Source organism: Aethalodelphis obliquidens, unplaced genomic scaffold (assembly GCF_003676395.1).
Source record: "Aethalodelphis obliquidens isolate GAN/ISIS:26980383/991018 unplaced genomic scaffold, ASM367639v1 scaffold42, whole genome shotgun sequence".
NCBI lineage: Eukaryota > Metazoa > Chordata > Mammalia > Artiodactyla > Delphinidae > Aethalodelphis > Aethalodelphis obliquidens.
This window is the reverse complement of record NW_020837986.1, coordinates 10,396,474-10,419,815: the sequence shown is the minus strand read 5'-3', so window position 1 is coordinate 10,419,815 and position 23,342 is coordinate 10,396,474. Positions and strand designations below refer to the sequence as shown.

At 43.0% G+C, this 23,342-nt stretch overlaps 1 protein-coding gene and 1 long non-coding RNA gene across 4 annotated transcripts in view; both read right to left on the bottom strand.

Moving 5' to 3' along the window:
- UQCC1 (ubiquinol-cytochrome c reductase complex assembly factor 1) overlaps positions 1-23,342 on the bottom strand; it is a 91,054-nt gene that overhangs the window by 19,161 nt on the left and 48,551 nt on the right. The window contains exon 8 of one of the 3 annotated variants that reach the window (XM_027078472.1): positions 13,141-13,236. The exons of the other annotated variants lie outside the window; for them this stretch is intronic. Within the exon in view, the coding sequence (XP_026934273.1) occupies positions 13,141-13,236 (96 nt within the window). The remainder of the gene's footprint in view (positions 1-13,140; positions 13,237-23,342) is intronic. 3 annotated transcript variants of the gene reach the window in all.
- LOC113605270 (uncharacterized) lies at positions 15,844-19,765 on the bottom strand. Its single transcript, XR_003427135.1, has 2 exons — positions 16,541-19,765; positions 15,844-16,040 (listed from the first exon to the last, which is right to left on the bottom strand). It is a non-coding gene; the product is annotated as an uncharacterized LOC113605270 (long non-coding RNA).

The following is a 23,342-nucleotide window of genomic DNA, read 5'->3' as shown; positions in this document are numbered from 1 at the left end:
TCATTTTATAGAAAAGGAATCACTCCGTTTTCTGTGAAGTCTTTCAAGCTCCCAAAGCTTACTGCTTTCTCCTTCACATGGTTTTTAATATTTCCACCAGGAAGATGCACTGTATTATTTTAATAATCTGTTTACAGGTTGCCCCCCCTCACTGTATTACAGCGTGAGCTCCTTGAGGGCAAAGATGGCACACTGCTCAGCACATGTCTGTAGAATGAATCGATATAATATTCCCTGTCATAATTACCTCTTGTATTGATGCCCACGTACTTTTTACAAATTTTAAGAAAGCTCCCTGAATACAAGAATTTGGTAAGGGGTTGAGCAACTTTGTATACATGCTGCTACTGTTTTCATGGTTTTCAAACACAACTCTGCTCTAGCCAGAAGAGGTTCAACTCCTGTCCTTTCAGTATGTTTTCACATGGCCTCTGAAACTCCACACCTCTCTCAAAGCAATCTCTTCCACTGAAAAAAGTTTCAAGACCACTTCTAGTTCCACTACTACCATCTAATAGAGTTCTAGATTTGGAGGCAAAATACATACACATGGGAATTCCCTGGTGGTCCAGTGGTTAGGACTCTATGCTCTCACTGCGGAGGGCCCAGGTTCAATCCCTGGTCAGGGAACTAAGATCCCACAAGCCGCATGGTGCAGCCAAAAAAAAAAAAAAAAAATTAAAAAACAAACAAACAAGAACCCAAAATACATACACAAGCAGTTTCAAGTAAAAAGGAGACTTTATGACTGAAGAGAGAAGGAACTTCATGATTGCCAGGGTAAGAAAACACAAAGTGGGCAATTGACTTTTCCTCTCTCATTAGTCACTCTAACAAGATAATAGCCACTTAACTCTCTGATGTGAACAGATCAAACATTAACAGACCTTTGATCCCTGCCTGATCTATAACAAGTACTATGGAAGAATAATTAGGAAACTAAGAAGTGCTTTTCTGCTTATATTTCCAAGTTTAAGAAAGGACTTATGCCCTGCAAACAAGTGCCAATGCATGAAAGTTTTGATCAGGATTTGGTTTTCTGTCGTTAAATACAAGATTTGGAAAGTGAAAACAGTCTAACTTATTAATGGTCACCAATGGTCAATAAGCAAATTAGAACCCAATTAGCAAGACAATTATCTGAAGCATAAGCAAAGGATAATTCCATTCACATCCACTAGGATGGCTAAAATTTTAAAAAGAAAAAAGAGGTCTTCCCTGATGGCGCAGTGGTTGAGAGTCTGCCTGCTGATGCAGGGGACACGGGTTCATGCCCCGGTCTGGGAAGATCCCACATGCCATGGAGCGACTGGGCCCGTGGGCCATGGACGCTGAGCCTGCGTGTCCGGAGCCTGTGCTCCGCAACGGGAGAGCCCACAACAGTGAGAGGCCCGTGTATCGCAAAAAAAAAAAGAAAAGAAAAGAAAAATAACAAGCACTGATGAGAATGTAGAAAAACTGGAACCTTCATGCACTGCTGGTGGGAATGGAAAATGGTACAGCCACTAGGGAAAACAGTTTGGTGATTTCTCAAAAGGTTAAACATAGAACTACCTTATGACCCAGTAATTCCACTCCTAAGTATATATCCAAAAGAATTGAAAGCTGAGACTGGAACAGACATTTGAATGTTCCTATCAGCATTATTTACACTAGCCAAAAGATGGAAACAAAGTGTTTACCAACAGATGAATGGATAAACAAAATGTGGTATATACATACAATGGAATATTATTCAGCCATAAAAAGGAATGAATTTTTGTGTGTGTGTGTGGTATGCGGGCCTCTCACTGTTCTGGCCTCTCCCGTTGTGGAGCACAGGCTCTGGACGCGCAGGCTCAGCGGCCATGGCTCACGGGCCTAGCCGCTCCGTGGCATGTGGGATCTTCCCGGACCGGGGCAAGAACACGTGTCCCCTGCATCGGCAGGCGGACTCTCTACCACTGCGCCACCAGGGAAGCCCCAGGAATGAAATTTTGATACATGTTACAACATGGATGAGCCTTGAAAACATTATGCCTAATGAAATAAGTCAGACACAGAAGGACAAATATTGTATGATTCCTCCTATAGTAGGTACCTAAGATAGGCAAATTCATAGAGACATAAAGTAGAATAGAGGTTACCAGGGTCTGGGGGGAGTGGAAATGGGGGAGTTATTTAATGGGTATAAAGTTTTTACTGGGAATGATGAAGAAATCTGGGCGATAGACAGTGGTGGGACTTCCCTGGCGGTCCAGTGGTTAAAACTCCACACTTCCAATGCAGGGGGTGCAGGTTCGATCCCTGGTTGGGGAACTAAGATCCCAAATGCCACGGGGTGTGGCCAAAAAAAAAAAAATCCTATGATAGACAGTGGTGATGGTTACACAACATTGTGACTGTATCTAATGCCACTGAATTGTATACTTACAATGGCTAAATTGATAAATATTATGTTATATATATTTCACCACAATAAAAGATAATTCCAATTACAAATGGTTCTTCCCACACAAGTATTTCAGTCTGCGACTTAACCATATGTATGTATATATTAAAGCCTCTCATGATACTTCTCGATTTTGAGCAGTAGTGTCATGAAGTAATTTACGTTCCTTGCTAGACCATAAAGCTGTCTGGGTGCAGAATTCTACATTGCCTTGCATGCATTTGATAAGTATATATTGAGTGCCTACCATATTCTAGGCATCATGGTACATGCTGGGCATAAAAGATGAATAAAACACAGAACCTGTTCTCAAGAAGTTTGTAATCTCATATGAAATGACATACAAATGATTGTAACAACATACTGTATGTAAAAAATGGCAGTGGTGAGTCTGGGGGCTCAAAGGCTTCAGAGATGAGGTAACATTTATTATACTGGCTATTAAAGGATGACGGGGATTTGTACCTTTTAGACAGAAAAAATAGTATGTGTAAAGCCACAGAGAGGGGAACAACTACAGCATCCTCAGAGGAAAATCTGTAACGAAGAGCTCATGATGGGACAAAGCAGAAGGTAGAGCTGGAAAGGCAGTTTACGTTTGACTGTAAATGGCCCTGAATGCCACATGAAGGACAGACAAAGAAGAGCTCTTAGCACAGGGAAGCTGCACGGATAGATTTGTTGTTACTGTTATTTCACTGAAGTATAGTTGATTTACGAAGCTGTGTTAGTTTCAGGTGTACAGCAAAAGTGATTCAGTAATATATATATTACTGAATATATATATATATGGATAATTAACAATATATATATTCTTTTTCAGATTCTTTTCCATTATATATTATTACAAGATATTGAATATAGTTCCCTGTGCTATTGGATAGATTTGTTTTTGAAAAGTAACCCGGGACTTCCCTGGTGGTCCAGTGGTTAAGAATCTGCCTGCCAATGCAGGGGACACAGGTTCGATTCCTGGTCCGGGAGTATCCCACATGCCGCGGAGCAACTAAGCCCGTGCGCCACAACTACTGAGCCTGTGCTCTGGAGCCTGTGAGCCGCAACTACTGAGTCCACGCACTGCAACTACTGAAGCCCGCGTGCTCTAGAGCCCATGCACTGCAACTACTGAGCCCTCGTGCTGCAACTACTGAAGCCCGCGCGCCTAGAGCCCATGTTCCGCAACAAGAGAAGCCACCACAATGAGAAGCCTGCACAGCACAATGAAGAGTAGTCCCTGCTTGCCACAACTAGAGAAAGCCCGCGCGCAGCAATGAAGACCCAGCGCAGCAAATAAATAAATAAGGGGAAAAAAAGAAAAGTAACCCAGCAAGTACAAACCACAAAGCTGGGGGAAGGATTGGAGGCAGGAATCCCAGAGGAGGCTGCTGCAATGGCTCAGGTGAGAGTTGGTAAGAAACTGAATTAATGTAAGTGGCGAAAGGAATAAAGAGGAAAAAGTCCAGCAAGATCAACAGGATTTGATTATGAAGTGAATGTGGAGCAGAAGGTGAGGCCATGACTCACACCTAATCAGACTTCACTGAATGCCTGAAAAAAAGCTGAAAAAAAGAATGCCAACAGTTATACGCAATCATAGGCTGATGACTTTCTGACCCTGGCAGCGCTAAGTGTAGACAACCAGTCTTGTAGGTTTTTAGCAGTCACGGTGCCCTCAATGTCTCCTATGTTGTGGTAATGGAAAATCTTACTTGGACAAGATGTAATATGAGCAAGATGTGTATTTAGCTTGAGCCCGCAGGCGTCTCCAGCAGAGCAGCAGTATAGCACACCAGGGCCTAGGAGCCTGAGCCCCTTTCCTAGTAATTTGTTCACCACGTGTCAGTGGCTGTCATTCCTCTGGGTCCTCTGCATTCTACCTGCAGCCATGAGGTCTGATTTCTGTCAGCAAGAAGATGCTGACACACCTAGGTTTCCAGAGACACTTGCAGGCTCCCAATTGCACCCTGGACCTCATGACTGTATTTATAAGTGCAGAAAAGCTGCAGGCACAACTTTGCTTTTTTAATGATTTTCTATTAAATTTAGGCAGACTGCAGACAGTGGAGAACTAGAGGATGCTTGCTCCCCATCAATGCTGGCTATCTCAGATGCACAGACATATAACCAAACAGCTGAAAATGGATAATTAACAAGTTTGAGAGTCCTTTGTGAATGGAGCCTGGGCACTGTCATTTTTCCTGGGTGCTGAGGATCTAAACAACCTAGAGGATCTAGAGGCAACACTGAGCTCACAGGCCCCAGCCAGAGTCCTTTCCCACTCAGCGATTTTAAGACAGACATCATGTTACCTGGACAGCAATATTTTCTCAGACGATCCAAAATCTAGCCCCTTCCCGATCTTGAGATTGGAAGCCCTTTTATCAAACAGACCTGAATTCTCCTTCTCTGCAGTAATAGGGAGCAAAAGAGATGGAAAACCCTAATTAACTGAATCACACATGTTAACTGGTGACCCCAGCTGGGCAGAGGAGGTCAGACAAAAACCTATAGCTCCGAACAATAAAGTGGCTATTTCCATTGTTCTGTATGGATCACAGAATGCTTGTCTTTTACTGCTGTTTCCTTACTGCTTACTGTTCAGCACCATACAATTTCCAAAATACTGACCCTGTGGTAATCTGAGAAAGAAGCTGTTCCCTGCTGTAGAGATGAGGAAACAAAGGCTCAGAAAGGTCAGATGAATTGCCTAATTATCACTCAGCTCATAAATGTTCTAGATGTTTACAGAAACAAGGTATTCTGACTCGCAGTCCAACATTCTTTTACGACTCAAACAGAACTGCCATTCAGCTGATAGCTTATAGAATCTTGCAGCAGTATCCTGGGAATGGCTGAGCCTGGATTCTGGGTAGGAGTGATATGATCACTCCTGCTCAAGTCATGAGGAAGCCAAGGAGTAACGTCCGAATACCCCCTGAAAAACGGAATGGACACTTGGCCTTGAGCTCTGAGAGTGACCCCAACTCTATAGGGTAATCCTTTTTTGTCCTCTTTTTTCTGTACAATGTTCTTAAAAGGGTAAGCATTTTTCAAAAAACATAAATTTATTTATTTATTTTTGGCTGTGTTGGGTCTTCACTGCTGCACATGGGCTTTCTCTGGTTGCAGCGAGCGGGGGCTACTCTTCATTGCAGTGCGTGGGCTTCTCACTGTGGTGGCTTCTCTTGTTGCAGAGTACGGGCTCTAGGCACACAGGATTCAGTAGTTGTGTCTCGTGGGCTCTAGAGTGCAGGCTCAGTAGTTGTGGCACACAGGCTTAGTTGCTGTGTGGCATGTGGGTTCTTCCCGGATCAGGGCTCGAACCCATGTCCCTTGTATTGGAAGGTGGATTCTTAACCACTGCACCACCAGTGAAGCCCAAAGGGTAAGCATTTTATAAAGGAAAAAGAAAACTGCTGCTGGAATGCTGTATCTGTTAAAGAGATGCTCTCTCTAGTGATCTGTATTCAAGTCCCACTCCAGCCTAAGAAATACTCTGAAATCTAAGCAAATTCTGGGCCCAAGCAGCTCCATTTCCCCACCTTGTGACTCTAGAAGACAAATCTCTGAGTCTCAGTTTTTCCATTCAAACTATGCAAAATTGCCTTTTTTAAAAAAGAAAATTAATTAATTTATTTATTTTTATTTTTGGCTGTGTTGGGTCTTTGTTTCTGTGCGAGGGCCCTCTCCAGTTGTGGCAAGCGGGGGCCACTCTTCATCGCGGTGCACGGGCCTCTCACTATCGTGCCCTCTCTTGTTGTGGAGCACAAGCTCCAGATGCGCAGGCTCAGTAGTTGTGGCTCACAGGCCCAGTTGCTCCGCGGCATGTGGGATCCTCCCAGACCAGGGCTCGAACCCGTGTCCCCTGCATTGGCAGGCGGACTCTCAACCACTGTGCCACCAGGGAAACCCCTGCCTTTCTTTTTTCTTTTTACATTATCACATGAGATAAAAACGCTTAACAATAAGTAGTAAAGTTTATACAGCAAACACCTATCTCGGTCCCAGGTACTATTCAGAGAGTCTCACACATGATAGGTCATTTATTCTCCACAAAGCTGTAAGGTGAGGTAGGTAACATAGCTATCCCTATTTTACAGACAGAAAGCTGAGGCACAGAGATTAAGACTTTGCCCAGGGTCACACAGCTGGGGTGGGACCTGAGCCCAAACAGTCTGGCTTCAGTGCCCACGTGCTCTCAAACACCATGACACTGCCTTGGAAGGGAAGTGAGAAACCGGACCCACTCCTTCACCTGAGACGAGGGCCTGGCAGTCTCCGTCCCTCCCTTCAGCACCTGGGGGCTGCCTAGTTCCCTGTGCCATCCTGCCACCACTCTCAACCCTGCTCTGGGCCAGCTTCTCTAGGAAGTCTGCACCTAAAACAAAACAAAATGAAACAAAAACCAGGTGAACTCTATCTTACTTGTTCATCTATTTAGTTTGGAACTTAATATTAAAGATTCAACCTCATTTCTCTTCTTGGCAAAGACTAGATTGTAAACCCTGTAAGATCATTTCTCTATGGCATACGCTCTACCAGTAGCATTTAGGGATTAGCACGTGGTGAGAGATCAAAATGTTCCTTGAATAAATACATGAGTGAAAACAATTCTTAATAGCGCCATACAAATTAATAATGCTGCTGGACTTCGAGGAAAAAAGAATTCAGTAATGCCGTCATCATTCAACAAATGTATATGCGTGCTAACCATGCACCAAGCACTGCTCTGGGAGTTGAGGCTACAGCAATAAACGAGAGGTAATTCCTGAACTCCTAGAGCTTACATTCTAGGGAGGGAGGAAGGGTCACAATAAGCAAAATAAAATATATAGGATGCTAGATAGTAATTTAGTGTTATTACCCTAACCCTATCATTCAAGGTCCCTAAGATTGGAAGGGCCTGTGTCTGGTGTACAGATGTGGGGATAGGGTGGGAGCCTACTGCTGCTAACAGTTGGCAAGCACCGACGTGAAGGTAGGGAAATGACTCAAGAACAGAACCAGGGATGTTTGATGGAAGCTTTACTACAAATTCCTGAAGGACACGGCCACATGGTCCCATCTGTGTCCCCAGCACATGGCAGGCACTGAGTGAACACTTCATGATGGTACAGGGCATCTGGGGACTGCAGGAAGGAAAAATGGGAAGCCCCATGCCTCTATATGCTCTGCACCACCATGCCAGATGAGAAAGGGTCAAGGCAATAGTTGAGGAAAATTAATCAAGAAAAAATATTATTCAGAATACACTTTACCCAGCACAGATGTCTCAATACCTGTGTCAATTTTTGAAAGGATTATCTTTACTTCATTTACTTCAAGGGCTTCATTCCCCTTGGAGTCCCTTGCAATGCAACAAAATTACTTCTTAAATCAAATCAAGAAGCATTTCCTGTGTACTTACAATGTGCCTTGCTCTGTGCTGGGCCCTAAGGAGGTTAACTCAAGGACGCCCCATGATTCTTGCACTTGAGAAATTTATAATCACACTGGTAGAATAACACACAAATGTAAATCTGGATGAGTTAGGGAAGATTTCAAGAGGAGACAGTAGACTATGGACAGGCAGAGACTGGAAGAAAAGTGGGGCAGGCAGAAAAGAAAATGATGGTGAACCACAAGGAGCCTCGAGGACAGGTTAAGGGGGATGGCACAAACCTAGCCAGCACCGGGCAGCCGCTGTGGGTTTCTGTGTGATGAGTATTTGACATGAGTAGTGTTCAGGAAGATGAGCCAGGCTGTTAAATGATTTGCAGGATGGAACTGAGATGAAGAGTCAAGAGGCAGGGGGACCAGTGAAGTAGCCTACAGTGAGTTCAGGTGAGAGGTCAAGACCTGTTCTGAGCGTAAGACAACTGAAGTCCTGATAGTGGTTGTTTTAATGAAGGGCTCCTTGTAGCTCTTCCCGCTCCTTTGAGCATCAGAGGTGTCATGTTTACGGCACATATGGCTGACACTCAGAAAAGATCAGCTAAATAGATGGCAATCGACATGGAAAAAGAAGTGCTTGCCTTCCAGCTAGGCCCTTTCAGCTCTAACCAACCCCACAGCATCATTCAGCCAGCATTTAGGGAAATGATCGGGAAAAGGAGTGTTGCAGCTGTCTCACCAATGGATCCAGAAATACGCACAGCACATCCAGGGCAGCTGCAATCAATGTATAGCTCTAATGTATCCTGGGTCTGACATCTTGGCTTCCAGAACTTTTTTTCACATAGGTATCCCGATCTTAGGATAACCATCGCCCTCTGGTAGTGCCCAGTGCCAGGTTAAACCCACAGGGGAAAAGAGCAGACAGCTGCCTACTCTGTGGTAGGACATGGAGTGGGGGGCATCATCAATCCTCCCTGACCCCAAGAGCTCCCCAGTGCTACTGCAATCACTCCTCCTTCCAAAGACACTAGTTACAAGAAGCCCCCCATTCAAATGCAAGTGTTATCAGGGACCATTAAAACATTAACCTATTAACATCCATCAACAATTTAGCGTCAGTTTATCAGGAAAGGTAGCAATAGGGAGCTGATTCTAAGGAGTCAGGAAAAGACTCTGAGTTCACTCACTCATTCACTAACAACTGATAAAGGCCTATTATGTACGAAGCACTGCACTAGACACAGGAACACTGACCTTAAAAGGACCAAAAGAGGTCTTTAAGACAGGAAGACAGAATGGAAGGTGTATATGGTAGCTCTAGGGAATGGCAAAGGTGGCAGGATGATGGCAAAGGTGATAGGATGATGTAATGAAAAGAGCAACAAAATGAACCAGCAGTGAGTTTTAATCTCTGCCCTGCTACTAATATGTGACACTGAACAAGCCACTTTCCTTGCCAGGATTTAGTGTCCTCAATTGGAAAAGGCTGAATTAGGATCATCCTTGTGTCTGTCAAGCTTCTAAGGGATTGCCAGCCACTGAAGCAGCACAAAATATAAACACTGACTGCTTTGCAAATCTGATCAGCTAGGGCTAGCCCTGACTGGGGCTTCCCGCTACCAGCCAGAGCAGTCTGGACTTCCTATACACAGTCCCTGGGGGTCATCACCAAGTGGGATTCTTCTGACATCCACATCTACCCACTGCTTCAAACCAGACTACTCTAGCATGTTTGAACCCACATCTGTCCCCAAATCACTCTAGTCTCTCATGGGCCTTTGAGCTAAGGATATTAGGGACAGGGATAGTCATCCAGGGCTACAAGGCAAGAGAGGCTTGGAGAACAAGTGGGAAGTGTGGCAAACTACTGTTCACTCTTGTAAATTCTCCCCAGGGTTGGAAAATTCTTATCTCACAGATTTTTGTCTGAGCTGGAAGGGGCCCTTAGGAATAACCTGGTCCAGGTTCTTCATCTGAACCTGCTGATTAATGGTAGGACCAAGTTTTAATTCCCTGATCTTCCAGCTCTAAGACTAGTGAGTGGTTTTTCAACTTTCCCATCCTGTTTCCTCTAGAGGGAGGATCCTCTTTGCCAGGCAACTCAGCTGGGGACCTAAAGCACAGCAGATGATAAACATCTTCTGTCTTTGAAAGAGAAGAGGTATAGCCATAAACAAGTATGCTCAAAATACCAAAGAAAATAGAGTTCATGTGAAATTTGAAGAATTTTAGCAAAAGGGCATAGGACAGGGATGAAAAGAAGTAGTGTGGGAGACACTGAGAATGCCATGGAGTGCTTAATGGGATTCGTCTCCTACTTGCCCCATAACCAGGTACAAACCACAAGCCCGTTGATTCTTAACCCCAGCAGCTGAACTACCCGAGGCCCAGAAAAGGGGCAACACACACAGTTTACACCTTTTATTATTCTGATAGAAATTTCTCTCCTGGGAACAGAAAGGGGTCAAAAGTCCAAAACCAAAATTATATCTCTTTATAAGTCAGAGCAAAGAGCATTACAGCAGTTATTTTATTTATTTATTTATTTAAAAGCCTCAGTGAACAGAGCAGAGTAGGAGGTGTTAGAAAACTCACTACAAGTAATTTATTCGCTGGGAACCACAAAGGCTTTCCTAAGAACAGCAAAAACACCATTGATTTCCCCAGTACCTTCCTTTCAAAGGACTCCAAACACTTCACACATATCGTTTTAAATTGTCCTCAAAGGCTCCAAAATAAGGGGTTACTATTTCCCCAGGTTCAGATGGAGAAACTAAAACATTCATGCCTGCCCTATCTGTCCAAGTCATCCTAACAGGTTCAGCTAACATCCACTGAGGGCCTGCTATGCACATGACCCATGCCAGGCAAACGGGTGATACAAAGACGAAAGATATGATCTCCATCCTCCAGCGAGGCAGAATCCAGTGGGGCATGACGGATGTGTACACAAATCCTTTTGAAATAAGGCAGCCTATGCTAGGTGCTGTAGAAAAGGTCCAAATACAGTGCCTTATTTTACCAAGTGGCACTAAAATGTGCCAAGTACTGTGCTAAGTCTTCACTACCATCATATTGTTTAAGTCAGACTATGTGTGGCTTATAGAGAAAGAAATGCGAGGTAAAGAGACTTGCCCAGAGTCTCAAGGCCGCACTATGGCAAAGCAGGGATTAGCACCCAGGTCTGTCTGGCTCCAAAGCCCATGTGATGGGAGGTAACTGCTTGGGAAAACGGTCTTTGGAGAGTTTAGCACAAAGTACCCATACCTTAGAGGTGAAGAGCAGGACACATGGGCTCTCACTAGGTTGTTGGGGAAAGGCCTGTCTCCTCAGCCCCAAATTGCATATGCATGTACTCATCCGGATCCTCCACCACAGGGACTGCTCTCGTGGATCAAGAAGCCAAAGGCAAGGGTCTTCCAAAAGGGAACAGAGATCTCTCTGAGCAAAGAAAGACTGCAAGGTCCTGAGCACTTCATCTTCTGTTGGTGGGCACTGAAAGTGGATCCAGGCCAGAGGGTGTGGGATCCCCTGGCTGGCTGTGACAGAAAGTCTACAGCCTGTGCGAGCAGGGCATGGTGGTCATGGTATACATACCAGCAGAGCATCCTTTTCTCAGAGCTGGAGTGGAACTCCTGCAAGGGAAGGAGCCCCCTGCTGGAGGTCCCTAGAGAAGGGCCTGGCCTGGAGATAGCTCTGCAGAGCTCACCTGGTGGGGGTAACCTCTGCCTCGTTTGCTAAGGTTCCATTTTGGAGGCTAAGGAACAAAGTGTCAGATTTGGAGGAAGAAGAGCTTATGCGGCACCAGGCTACTGTCCCCAGACCAGACAGGTTAGAGTGCATAGTCAGCCCTGGGGAATCCCTGGGTCTTAGCAAGGGTCAGGTTAATATATAGCTCTATATTAAGGCTCCAGGACAAGAAAGAGATGGCGGAAGGAGCAGGTCCTCCAAACTCTGGAAGGAAAGTTGGGCCTGGAACTAAGGAAGCCCAGTCGCCAGCCTAGCAGTCTTCCCATTTAACACGTGTGATCCTTCTGCAATTGTTTTCAAATCTTAATTTCGACCTAACAAGACAACAACAAAAACCCTTTGATGGATAAAAGTAAAAGAAAAGTGTTAACAAAGTGTGTGTGAGAGAAAGGGGATAATGAATAATTATATCAAAATACCCAAATAAGGGAAGCTCTATACTTTCTGGCAGCCATGGCAATAGGAAAGCAGGATTGTTACATCATTCTCATTGTTAAATCAAGGGAAGCATAGAAGTTCATCAGGGCAGAGAAAGTTCTTAATTCTCAGTGCAGAGAGACTCATATATACACAAGCGAATGTGTACCTGCACACATACACATACACTTACCCCATTTCTCTTTCCAAGGAACAGGGCAAGCCGCTCTCCAGAGCCCTGCTGCCTCTCTCACACCACACTACCACTGCATGCAATGAAGCACTTCAACAGTTAAAACATTTTTGTGCCAATATTTTAAGAGTGCAGAAGGTTCCAAATTACATGTAAAATAAACAATGCCAGACTGTGAAAACTCTTGGCTGCAACGTTCTCTGATGTTAACAAGAGTTTCTTTATTACTGTAACCTTTCAGAAGTGAATAAAAATTATTTCTCTGCCCTAGTTTTGCCCTCCAGTAAAAAGGAAGAGAACAGGGACCATGGAAAGAGCTGTACAATGACCTCTCATGAAGCCTAGGAGGCTGGGAAGGGGGCAGTTTAAAACACAAAGCCTTCCATATATGTTTCTAGTCAAAGGTTAGAAATTTAGTTTGTGCTGTAGTGATCATATTGTAGAATTTCACGTTCCTAGTATTTTTATGTAACTAAAACCCTTAGGGGGACAAAAGGGCATTTTCAAGAGCCCGAACTAAGCTGCTACTATGGAGAAAACCCAAATCTTGATCAAGGCTCCTTAGCCATTCAGTGAAATCTCCTGACTCAGAAACTGAGTCTGAAGTGCCCTTAAAAAACAGGGAAGAAGACCTATAGGTGGCCAGGACTTTGACAAAATGTGTTATTTTGCAGACTTTTCAGTCGATGAGCCTGTGAATACTGGACACACAGAAGGATCTCAAAATGGAGCTAGTCTGGACAGTGTTTTCACCACTGCAGGAGAAAGAGGAAAAAAGCCACCAAACAAAGGCAAACATGCTCTTGTTCTCTCACAGAACACTGCCTTTACCCACGCCATTCCTCTGCCCAGAATGTTCCTGTCTAGCAAACACTCATCCGAAAAGATACAAACCAAATGTCATCTACCCCAAGCTTTTCTCCTCTGGGCAGAGCAATTTTTAAATATCATAATCTCTTAATATTATAATTACCTGTTTATATGTTTGTCTTCTCCTACTAGACTGGGGAGTCAGGGACAATATCTTTGTCATCTTTGTATCTCCAGTGCCTAGCAGAGTACCTGGAAACTAGCAGACCACAATAAAATGGTTGGATAGATGGGTAAAACCTTGTTTGTGTCTGGGAACAGAAATCAGACAGAGAATGATTAACTGCTAAAAAAATAGAACACAAGCTCTGGGATTTAACACAAGGCTAGCTTTTCAGACTTTCACAGAGTTGCAAATGTTAAGTCTGGAAGAGAATTTAGAAATCATCAAGCTCTCCTCCCCAGAGAGGTGAGGTGATTTGACTTACTCAAGCTCACCCAGAGAGTGGCCAGGCTGGCCAGAACTCCTTCCATTATACCACACCATCCTTTCTCTTTACTGTCAAAAATTGCAGGTATAAATATTTATTTGGCAATAAGATGAGAAATATGATTAAGACTACAAATTATGAGAATGTTATTTCATTATAAACAAATGAACAATGGATGTCACAGTAGGAGTTCAAATAACTTTATATAAATTACAATATCTGAGTTGCTTAAAAAGCTAAACATAGCATACCATATGACCCAGCAATTCCACTCTTAGGTATATACCCAAGAGAACTGAAAACATATGTTCAGATAAAAACCTGTACATGAATGTTCACAGCAGCATTATTTAAAAAAGCCAAAAATGGAAACAGCCCAAATGTCAATCAACTGATGAATGGATAATAATATGGGGTATATCCATACAATAGATTATCCATAAAAAGTATGAAGTACTGAAACATGCTACAACATGGATGAACCTTGAAAACATTATGCTAAGTAAAAGAAACCAGACACGGAAGACCACATATTATATGATTCCATTTATATGGAATGCCCAGAATAGGTAAATCCACAGAGACAGAAAGTAGAGTAGTGGTTACCAAGGGCTGGGGGAAAGGGGAATGGGGAATGACTGCTAACGACCATGGGCTTTCTTTCTGAGGTGATGAAAATGTCCCAGAATTAGATAGTGGAAATGGTTGCATAACATTGTGCATTTACTAGAAAAGCACATTAAAAATGCTGAATTTTATGGTATATGAATTACATCACCATTTTTTTTAATGGAAAAAAAATACAATCTCTTCCTTCTAGTAATTTAACTGAAGGAGTCAGGACCAGAGATGCTTAAGCACTCACAGGTTCTGAGTTATATGACAGTAATATAATGCAAGTTTGGGGAAGAAGTAAACACTTTTAAAATCTTAATGCTAATGCTAGAACCACAGTTTTTAGCAACGACCTTTTCAGGCAGTACACAGTAGTGATTAAGAGCATGGGCTCTAGAATCTGGCAAGTTTGGGTTCCAATCCAGGCTCTCATATTTACTGTGTAAGTCTGGTTCAGTTACCTAACTGGTAGGCTAAATAATGGTCTCCCAAAAGATATCTACATCCTAATTCCTGGAACCTGTGAATGTTACCTTATATAGCAAAAAAGGACTTTACAGCTGTGATTAGGTTAAGGATCTTCAGATGGGAAGATTATCCTGGATTTCCAGGTGGGCCCTAATTGTAATCACATGCACCCTTCTAAGAGGGTGGAAGAGGGTGCTTAGACCCAGATAGAAGAGGAGAATGCAATGTGCCCACAGAGGCAGAGATTGGAGTGATGTGGCCACAAGCCAAGGAATGCCAGCAGCCACCTAAAGCTAGAAAGGGGCAAAGAACAGGTTCTTCCCTAGAGCATGGCCCTGTTAACATCTTGATTTCAGCCTAGTGAAAATGATTTCTAGCCTCCAGAAGTATGAGAGTAAAGTTCTATTGTTTTAAGTCACCAAGTTTGTGCTAAGTTGTTACAGCAGCTATAGGAAACTAATATACTAACTTCTCTGATCCTTAGTTTCTCCATCTGTAAAATGAGGATAGGATTTCATGGGTAAGATTGCTGTAAAACATAAAACTGAAATGGTGCTTATAAAGTACACAGCAAAGAGAAAGTGCTCAATAATTGTTAGCTATTACTATTGCTGACCTCTGTTTCTGTATTATGCTGAAATTCTCAACTTTCACATGTCACTAGTCCATCCCAGACCCTGCTCCTCTTAGCAAGGGGAGCAGTAAGAGCTGGCCATCAGGAAACCTGAGTTCCGTTCTTGGTTGGTTTCTAACGTAAGCTTACTCAGCTCTCCCAGAGCCAGTTTCTCCATCACTTAAATGACAGGATCAGACTAGAGCAGTGGCCCTCAAACTGGAGGCTTTGTTAAAATACAGATTGCTGGGCCTCACCTCCAGAGTTTCTCATTCAGCAAGTTCCTAAGTGATGTTGAAGCTGCTGGTGTGGGGACCACTTTGAGAATCTCTGGATTAGATTATTTCAAGGTTCTTTTCTAGTTTTAAGTCTGAGATTCTCCAGGAACATCCCATAGATGTAGCACTCCAGTAATAAACACAGCTGTATCAGGCTGAAATAGCCTTTAAACTAAGTTCTTTTCCCCGTGGGGGACAGGAGGGTATGAGGTTATATGGTAAAGACTGCTTTTAATTTTTGAACGAAGCAGAATGAAAAATCTTAAGCAATGGTGGGAACAGGAAGAGGCTGTCCCCTTATCCAACGTGCTGGCCCCATTTTAATTTATCTTAATCCCACCCTTCTTCCTTTTCACCAGACCCCTCCCCCTAATGCCCTCCTCTAGAAACACATCTAGGTGTCTCCTGAATACATTTATTGGCTTTGCACAGTATAATACCACCTTTGTTAGTCTCCCAGCCCAGCCTCTCCAAGCACAGTGTTCAGTCTCGGTGTTCCTCTACTCCTAAAAAAACACGACCGAGGAGTCTCTGAAAAATAATTGTAAAATCAACTAAGGCGAATTCAGACGATGTGGAGATATTCAGGCTCTAAATGCTGGGAAAAGAAACAAATTCAGAACATTGTTAGCATTCTCATCTGTCTTTTTTTTCCCCCTTAATCTCTATCTGTCCTGTTGAGTAGGAAACCTCTGCCGTATTGGGTTAGAAATTCTGAATAAAGGGGACTCAGGCTTGGGACTGCACTGAAGAAATGGAACAGCTCTAGATTCAAGAAAAGCTGTCCTCTTGGTCTTTGGAAGTCTTTGGTAACAAGACAGGGGAGAAGGAACCTGCCATGAAGTTGATTTCCACTTCCCCCTCACCCCCAGAGGTATCATCGTACAGTAAAGCAGACACTGGACTGGGAATCAGCATACCCTAGTTTTTGGTCCTCATTTTTCTGTTTTCTAGCTGCATGACCTTGGGCAAATCAATTAACTTCTCTGGGACTCCATTTCCTCACCACAGAAGTGAGAGGGTGGGAACAAATCTATAGTCCTTAACCTGAGATGGGCATCAGAAATCTTCTGGGGAAGTTTTTCAAAATACACACACCTCAGCACCTTCAGACCCAGAGAATCTCTGAGGCTCCCAGTCTAATGTTCTAAGGTTCATCTATCCTATAAAGTGGATTAAAAGTATAAATGATGAGAGAGCCAGGGAATCCATGAGGCAGGTCACAGAGAGAAAAATGAACTTTTTTGGGGGGGTGGGGGGATGGGTCAGAGAAATTGAATCCAGGTGCCATAAGAGATCATTAATTCAGTATTTGGGAGATAGTGCTGGCCAGACATTAATAATAGAAGAACATACATACACCCAACAAGTATCTGAGGGGTGACTACATTAGGCACTCTGTGTTAAGCACTAGGGATCCTAAGATCCTTATCCCATCTAATGGGCATGACCTACACAAACCCGTAATTACAGTACAGCATGGTAAGTCCTATCTCAGAAGTTTGTGCGAAGTGCTGGAGGAATACAGACAAGGGAGTGTCCAAATATACTAATATTACTGGGGGGTGCTGGGAAAAGCTCCTTGGAAGAGGTACTATCCAGTTGTGTCTTACAGTGCCATGAGCAGAGGAGACAGGGTTAAGACCACTTCAGACAGAGGGAACTGCATGAACGAAGGCTCAGAAGCATAAAGGAACATGGAATATTATAGCACCAGTGAAAACGAGGCATGAGTGAAACATGTGTTAGAGTGTGTGTGTGCACACGCTCAAGTATGAACATTTGCATGTAGGAGAAGTTTGCTGGAAATTATACTAGAAAGGTGGGCTGGGGCCAGAATGTGAAGGCCTCTCCCCCAATTTTTCACTTTGTAAAGCTTCAAACTTATTATTTTTTTTAAGCTGTAAGATTAATACAGCAAAAGGTTGTTGTATTACAACCAAGAAGGTTCTCCGATATAACTGTGAAGGGTTCTTTATGCCATTGCTAAAAAGTTTGAATTTTGTCCCTCAGAGATTTCTAGACAGAAGGGATATGATCAGATGTGGGATTTAAAAAGAATACCTCTGGCAGCTTAAATGGTGGCAGGTTCACTAGAGGGGGAAAGTCCAGGAACTAGTTAGGAGGCCATGTCCAATAAAGGACAGATGATGAGGAACTGACATGAAGCAATGGAACAGAGGAGAGGATAAAATCCTGAGATATTTTGGGCAGAAAAGTGACAAGACAACTCGATGCAGAGGATGAGGCAGGAGTTGAGGACATTCTAAGAATTCTAGCTTGGGGGGCTGGACTGGTGGTGATGACCTTAGATGTGAGACAGGAAAACACAGGAAGAACAGGTTCGTGGAGCTCTTTATCCCATCTCCTGAGTGAGATTTATTTAGGAGTAGCACTAGTGACCCCTGAAAGAGAGGTGTGGAAAATGGCTTTAGCTGTGCCCGATGCACACAGCTCTTAAGCAGTATTCTGACTATGGTACAAAAGATACCAAATGCAACCGGGCACCCAGAGAGATTGGAGGCAAAAGAAATGTGATGCATTGGAGAGGTGAACAGTTCTGCAGTGATGAGCTGAACTGGGAGTACTTAGCATGAGGGGTACTTAAGAAGGTATTAGGGGAAGGCAGGACTACACATGCACTGAGTCAGCCAGGGCTTTGTAAAATGGATTTAGGTCACTGTTTCTCCTACAGAAATTCCAGGAGGCAAACTGAAGATAAAAAAGGGGATGAAATTCACTTATTTATTCAGTCAAGAAACATTTACTGAATGCCTACTAAACACAAAGCTCCACTGAGGCACCATAGGAATACAAAGACAAACAAGTAAGAATTAGACCTCAGGAAACTCACGATCTACAGCTGAACATAAAAATGGCCATGAGAGAGATAAATGACCATGTGCATAGACAGCAGTTTCACGTTTTATTTAATTTCAAATACAGAAACGTTTATAACTTCTCTTTTAGGGACACTCCCTGAAGTGGAGTGAATCCAGTACGCCACTCAGAAGGTCACATGACCTGAGCCATCAGACTGGCATTCTGGTTGTATGCACCCAGGCATCCAGTCAGTTAGAAAACCACCTAAAGCATACACTCCATGCACTCTTGCTACCTCTTCAGGCCTGAGGATAAGAAACTTGCGTACAGAAAGGAACGCATCTATTAGAGGTACATCTTCAGCTGGCTCAAATTCATGGGCCAATTCCAAAATGGAATTGCTCTACCTTCTAAGAATTTAGTCTTCTCTCCCCTAATAAATAAGTATCCACTCCAACACCTTAGGACATTTAAAAAATGTTCAAAAGAACGATTGCTATTGGAAAATAAACATGTATTCTTACTTTACAAGCTTCGAGCCCATGGGATTGCTCTGTATTTACACTCCACCATTCATATTACTGGCCGCAAAAACTATATGTTTAAAGTGGTCCTTGCCTTTTAAAACAATACCTTTGGCAGTGAGTTTTAATTCTGACCTAGAGATGCAAAGTATAGCAAAATTTTTACCTCATGGTAAAACAAAGGAGTTTGATTGAAGATTTTTGTGGGGGGAAGGAAGAGATGGGAATGGAATTAGAGGTCTGGAAGGAAATTTCCAGAAATCTAAAGTACATGTAATTCTTATTTCTACTACCTTTTATAGATTTAAGGCTTTTCTGGTTTAGAAATATAATGTACCTTATTTACAAATTGTTTCTTTTTAATCAAATAATCCCACTAGAAGATGAGAAATCATGGACAAAGAAAAAGAAAAATTCAGAGTGGAGACAACTTCTCATTTCTTTTTCTTCCAATATTTAAGACTAATGAGCAAACAAATATCCTCAGAATAAAAAGGATACCTCCTCACCCTACTTTTCCCAACACTTATAGTGGGCTTCCAGAACCATCTCCTTTCATCAGATATTTACCAGGCATACGTTCTGCCAAGGAGCAATGACTGGCACTTTGGAGAATACAAAGAGGGATGCATGTGATCCCACCCCCCAGGAATCCACCCAGAAGGCAGTCAATACATGAATAACACTGATGCAAAAGAGAAACAGTAAAAGCCAGAAGAAGGGTAAATATAAATTATTAAGGTACTAACAGCTAGGGGAAACCGGGATTGGCTTCCAATTTGAAGTGGAGGGACATGAAGGAATTGCGGCTGGCATGTTAGGGCAATCTAGGTATATGTACCACATGAGAAAAGACACAAGACAGGAAGAGCAAAACATTCAGCTTGGCTGCAGTGAAAAGTACGTGAGGCGGGCTTCCCTGGTGGCGCAGTGGTTGAGAGTCCACCTGCCAATGCAGGGGATGCGGGTTCATGCCCCAGTCCAGGAAGATCCCACATGCCGCGGAGCGGTTGGACCCGTGGGCCATGGCCGCTGAGCCTGCGTGTCTGGAACCTGTGCTCTGCAACGGGAGAGGCCACGCGGTGAGAGGCCCACGTACCGCAAAATAATAAATAAATAAATAAAAGTATGTGAGGCAAAGATGGAATGTGATGTTCACCGAGTGCTTCCTATGTACCAGACACATGTGTAGAGGTTTCTCATATTTAAGGTTCAAGAAGAATTGGGGAAATGAGTTTGGAAAGGTAGTCTGGAGTATGATCAGAGGACTTTACAAAGCAAAATGCTAGTTCTGAAAAGCAAAGTAGAATTTTACAAAGGAGTCCAATTCAGCCCACAGCTCCTCCACCTCTTTCCAGGCCCTCTGCACCATTCCATCAAGCAGCTCTGCTACAGAGAGAGCAGGAGACCATGAGCTGACAGGAGGTTCATCCTTATTCAGAAAAGCAGTGAGCAAGAAGTCACCTGACATCCTGCTGAAGCCAACTGTCATGCCAGGGACCACTGACAGAGATAAACTTGCAATTTCTTAACTAAAGCCCATCCCCACCCACTCCTACCTTGTCTCCACAGTTTGGAAAGCTTAAACCTGCTTATTGTAAGCCACAAGGTGGAGATGTCTGGCAGGGCAGAACTGAAAGGAAGTCGTTTAGCCAGCCTAAAGTTACCATTAACACTTTGAGCCACTGCCTTGAGCTAATTTTTATGTTTGTTTTTTAAGTTTGGTTGAAATGTCACAAATGGAAAAATTAAGTAAAGCGCTCCAGTTAGCCACAAGACTGGACACACCTGGCTGCAAACCCAGCAAAAGAAAACTTACTTCATTAGTAGGAGAGGTAGAAAGTGAAATTTACATCTGAAATCTGCCTGCACCAGGAGAAAGTGCTGAGGCCAAAGGCGCTGTCTGTTTTTACAGCTGTGTCAAGTCTTAGTTCTCTACTCTTACCAACACTCAGGAGTGAGGCAAGGGCCCAAGGAAAAATGGTCTCCAACCTCTTCAGCTGCAACTCAGCTCACAAAGGTTTTTAAGAACCAGTTAATGAAATAAAACAAGACCAGATGAGGTGATATAATGAACTTTATTTCCACAGCTAATTTATATGTTTAAATCCCAAATAATGTTTTTTTTTAAAGTCAGAACACTCTAAATTATTGATGTGATTTTTGTAACCTCAAATTTAACACTTACTTTTTATAACCAGCTTCACTGATGATATATGAGGCTGCCATATTTTTCACAATAGTTGGGCTCCTAAAAAGCTGGTAAAAAGCAAATTTTTGGAAAGTGAAAATTTTCTCACCAAATGAGACTGGAACTCTAATTTCAAAGGATTTCTTGATCCAAATTTCTAATGTGTCATTAATTCGCATTCTCAATCTTCCCCACACAAATCTACTCAAGTAAAGTAATGGCCTCTAAGAATTCTTTGGCATAAGAAAAATCACCACTACATTGATCAGTCTTATAAATTCTACTTTTTATATGAGTTTTCTTAAAGATGCCAAGTAACACAGAAATAGATTTGCAAATTACCACCTTCACATCATAGGTTTTCAAAGCTGAAAAGAAACTTGGAAATCATGTAGTCACCCACCCCCCCAAGTTTTTTTTTTTTAACCAAGAAACTGAAGCAAGGAGAAGAGAAAAGACTTGCCAGCCAGGGTCAGAACCAGGCCAGACTGGCTCCCTCTGGCTGCTACTTTTCTCCAGCCACATGCCATTCTTCTCCAGCCTAACCTTCTCATTTCTTTAGGTTGTACAAACACCAAATACTGAGGTCCCCTCTACACACACACAGTCACGCTAACAACTGAGAAGTGGCTAATGTATAATTTTCTTGCCTGTAAAAAGGGTGTCTGTTTATAGCATGAGGTTGGAAAGGGAGGAGCAAATCAGTTATAACAGAAACGTAATAATATTAATTCCCCAACTCTTTGAAATCTCTATTATTTTTTATAAATTTATTTATTTATTTATTGGCTGTGTTGGGTCTTCATTGCTGCGTGCGGGGTTTCTCTAGTTGCGGCGAGCGGAGGCTACTCTTTGTTGCGGTGCGCGGGCTTCTCACTGTGGTGGCTTCTCTTGTTGCTCGCGGAGCACGGGCTCTAGGAGCGCGGGCTCAGAAGTTGTGGTGCACCAGCTTAGTTGCTCCACGGTATGTGGGATCTTCCCAGATCAGGGATCAAACCCGTGTCCCCTGCACTGGCAGGCAGATTCTTAACCACTGTGCCACCAAGGAAGTCCCTCTATTATTTTTAAATCATCTTTTATTTATAGTCTTTGTAACTAAACTTGAGCTTGGCATTTCTGTTCATGAAGACAAATTTAAGAGTCTATACTTGGGGAGCATTATGGATCATCTGAAACCCTGCTATTCAATGTGTGGTTGCCCCTCCCCCACCCAGCCCCACCAGTGGAATTGGCATCACCCAAAGCTTTTTAGAAATGTAGACTCTCTGGCCTCACCGAAAACCTACTGAATCAGAATTTGTAGTTTAACAAGATCCCCAGGTGAACTGTAGGCTCATTAAAGTTTGAGAAATGGTGGTCTAACACACTTCTCTATAGGACAGCATCATATGTAGAACAATTGAGATAGAAAAAAATGGTTGGATAAAATGGGAGAAAAAAAAAAAAAGGCTAATTTCTGCAGGACTGCATTGACGTACACCTGGACCAGAGACTAATAAACCGAGTATGATCTATCTGACAAATAAGTTGGCTTTAAAACAGAATTTCAGAGGCTGAAGTTCAATTTATTCATTCATTCAACAAGTATTTATTTATCCAATGTTTACTGTGTAAACAAAAAACTGGATAAGACAGGTTTCGCGCCTTTATATAGCATACAGTCAAGCAGAAGGGACATTATAAAGTAACATGGGAGAAGGTTCAAATTGCTGAACCTTGTGATGGAGATATATGTATGTAGGTCCCAAAGGAAATCCATTTGGAGGTGGAGGTGGGGTAGAGTAAAAGGTTCCTGTGGTCCAGGAATTGGCAACCTATGACTCATTAAGCTATTCAGTTGGGGACAGCTGTGGTCCACATGGCTCTAGTGGTCCCACTTCCAGCAGAGTTTAATCAACAGTGATAAGAAACAGACTAACTCATAGAAGAACTACTGTGTAACTGCATGGCAGTAAGCCGAGGCTTTGGCTGGCCAGGGGGTATCACTGGTCATCATTAAATGGGATGATTTGAGACTGCCAGCACTACTGTATATCCACTGTGAGCTGCCACAGAGTTGAGCAGTAAGTACTTGTGGGCATGTGGAACACTCAGCTGGTTGAAGAGCTTAAAGACTGCTGATCCCACTCTGGGCAGCTAAACAGCAGTAAGGTATGACAGTGAGAAAAATGAAGAAGGAAGCAAAGAGTGTAATTACAAACACACATTGACTCCAAAACAGATGATTATAATGATTATGATGACGAAGATGATGATGACAGCAGCTAAAACTTTGAAATATGCTATCATCTTCTTAGAATGAACAGAAATGCTAATGGTCTGCTGTCCCAGAGAAAGGCATGTAAATGTCAGTGAAGCTATC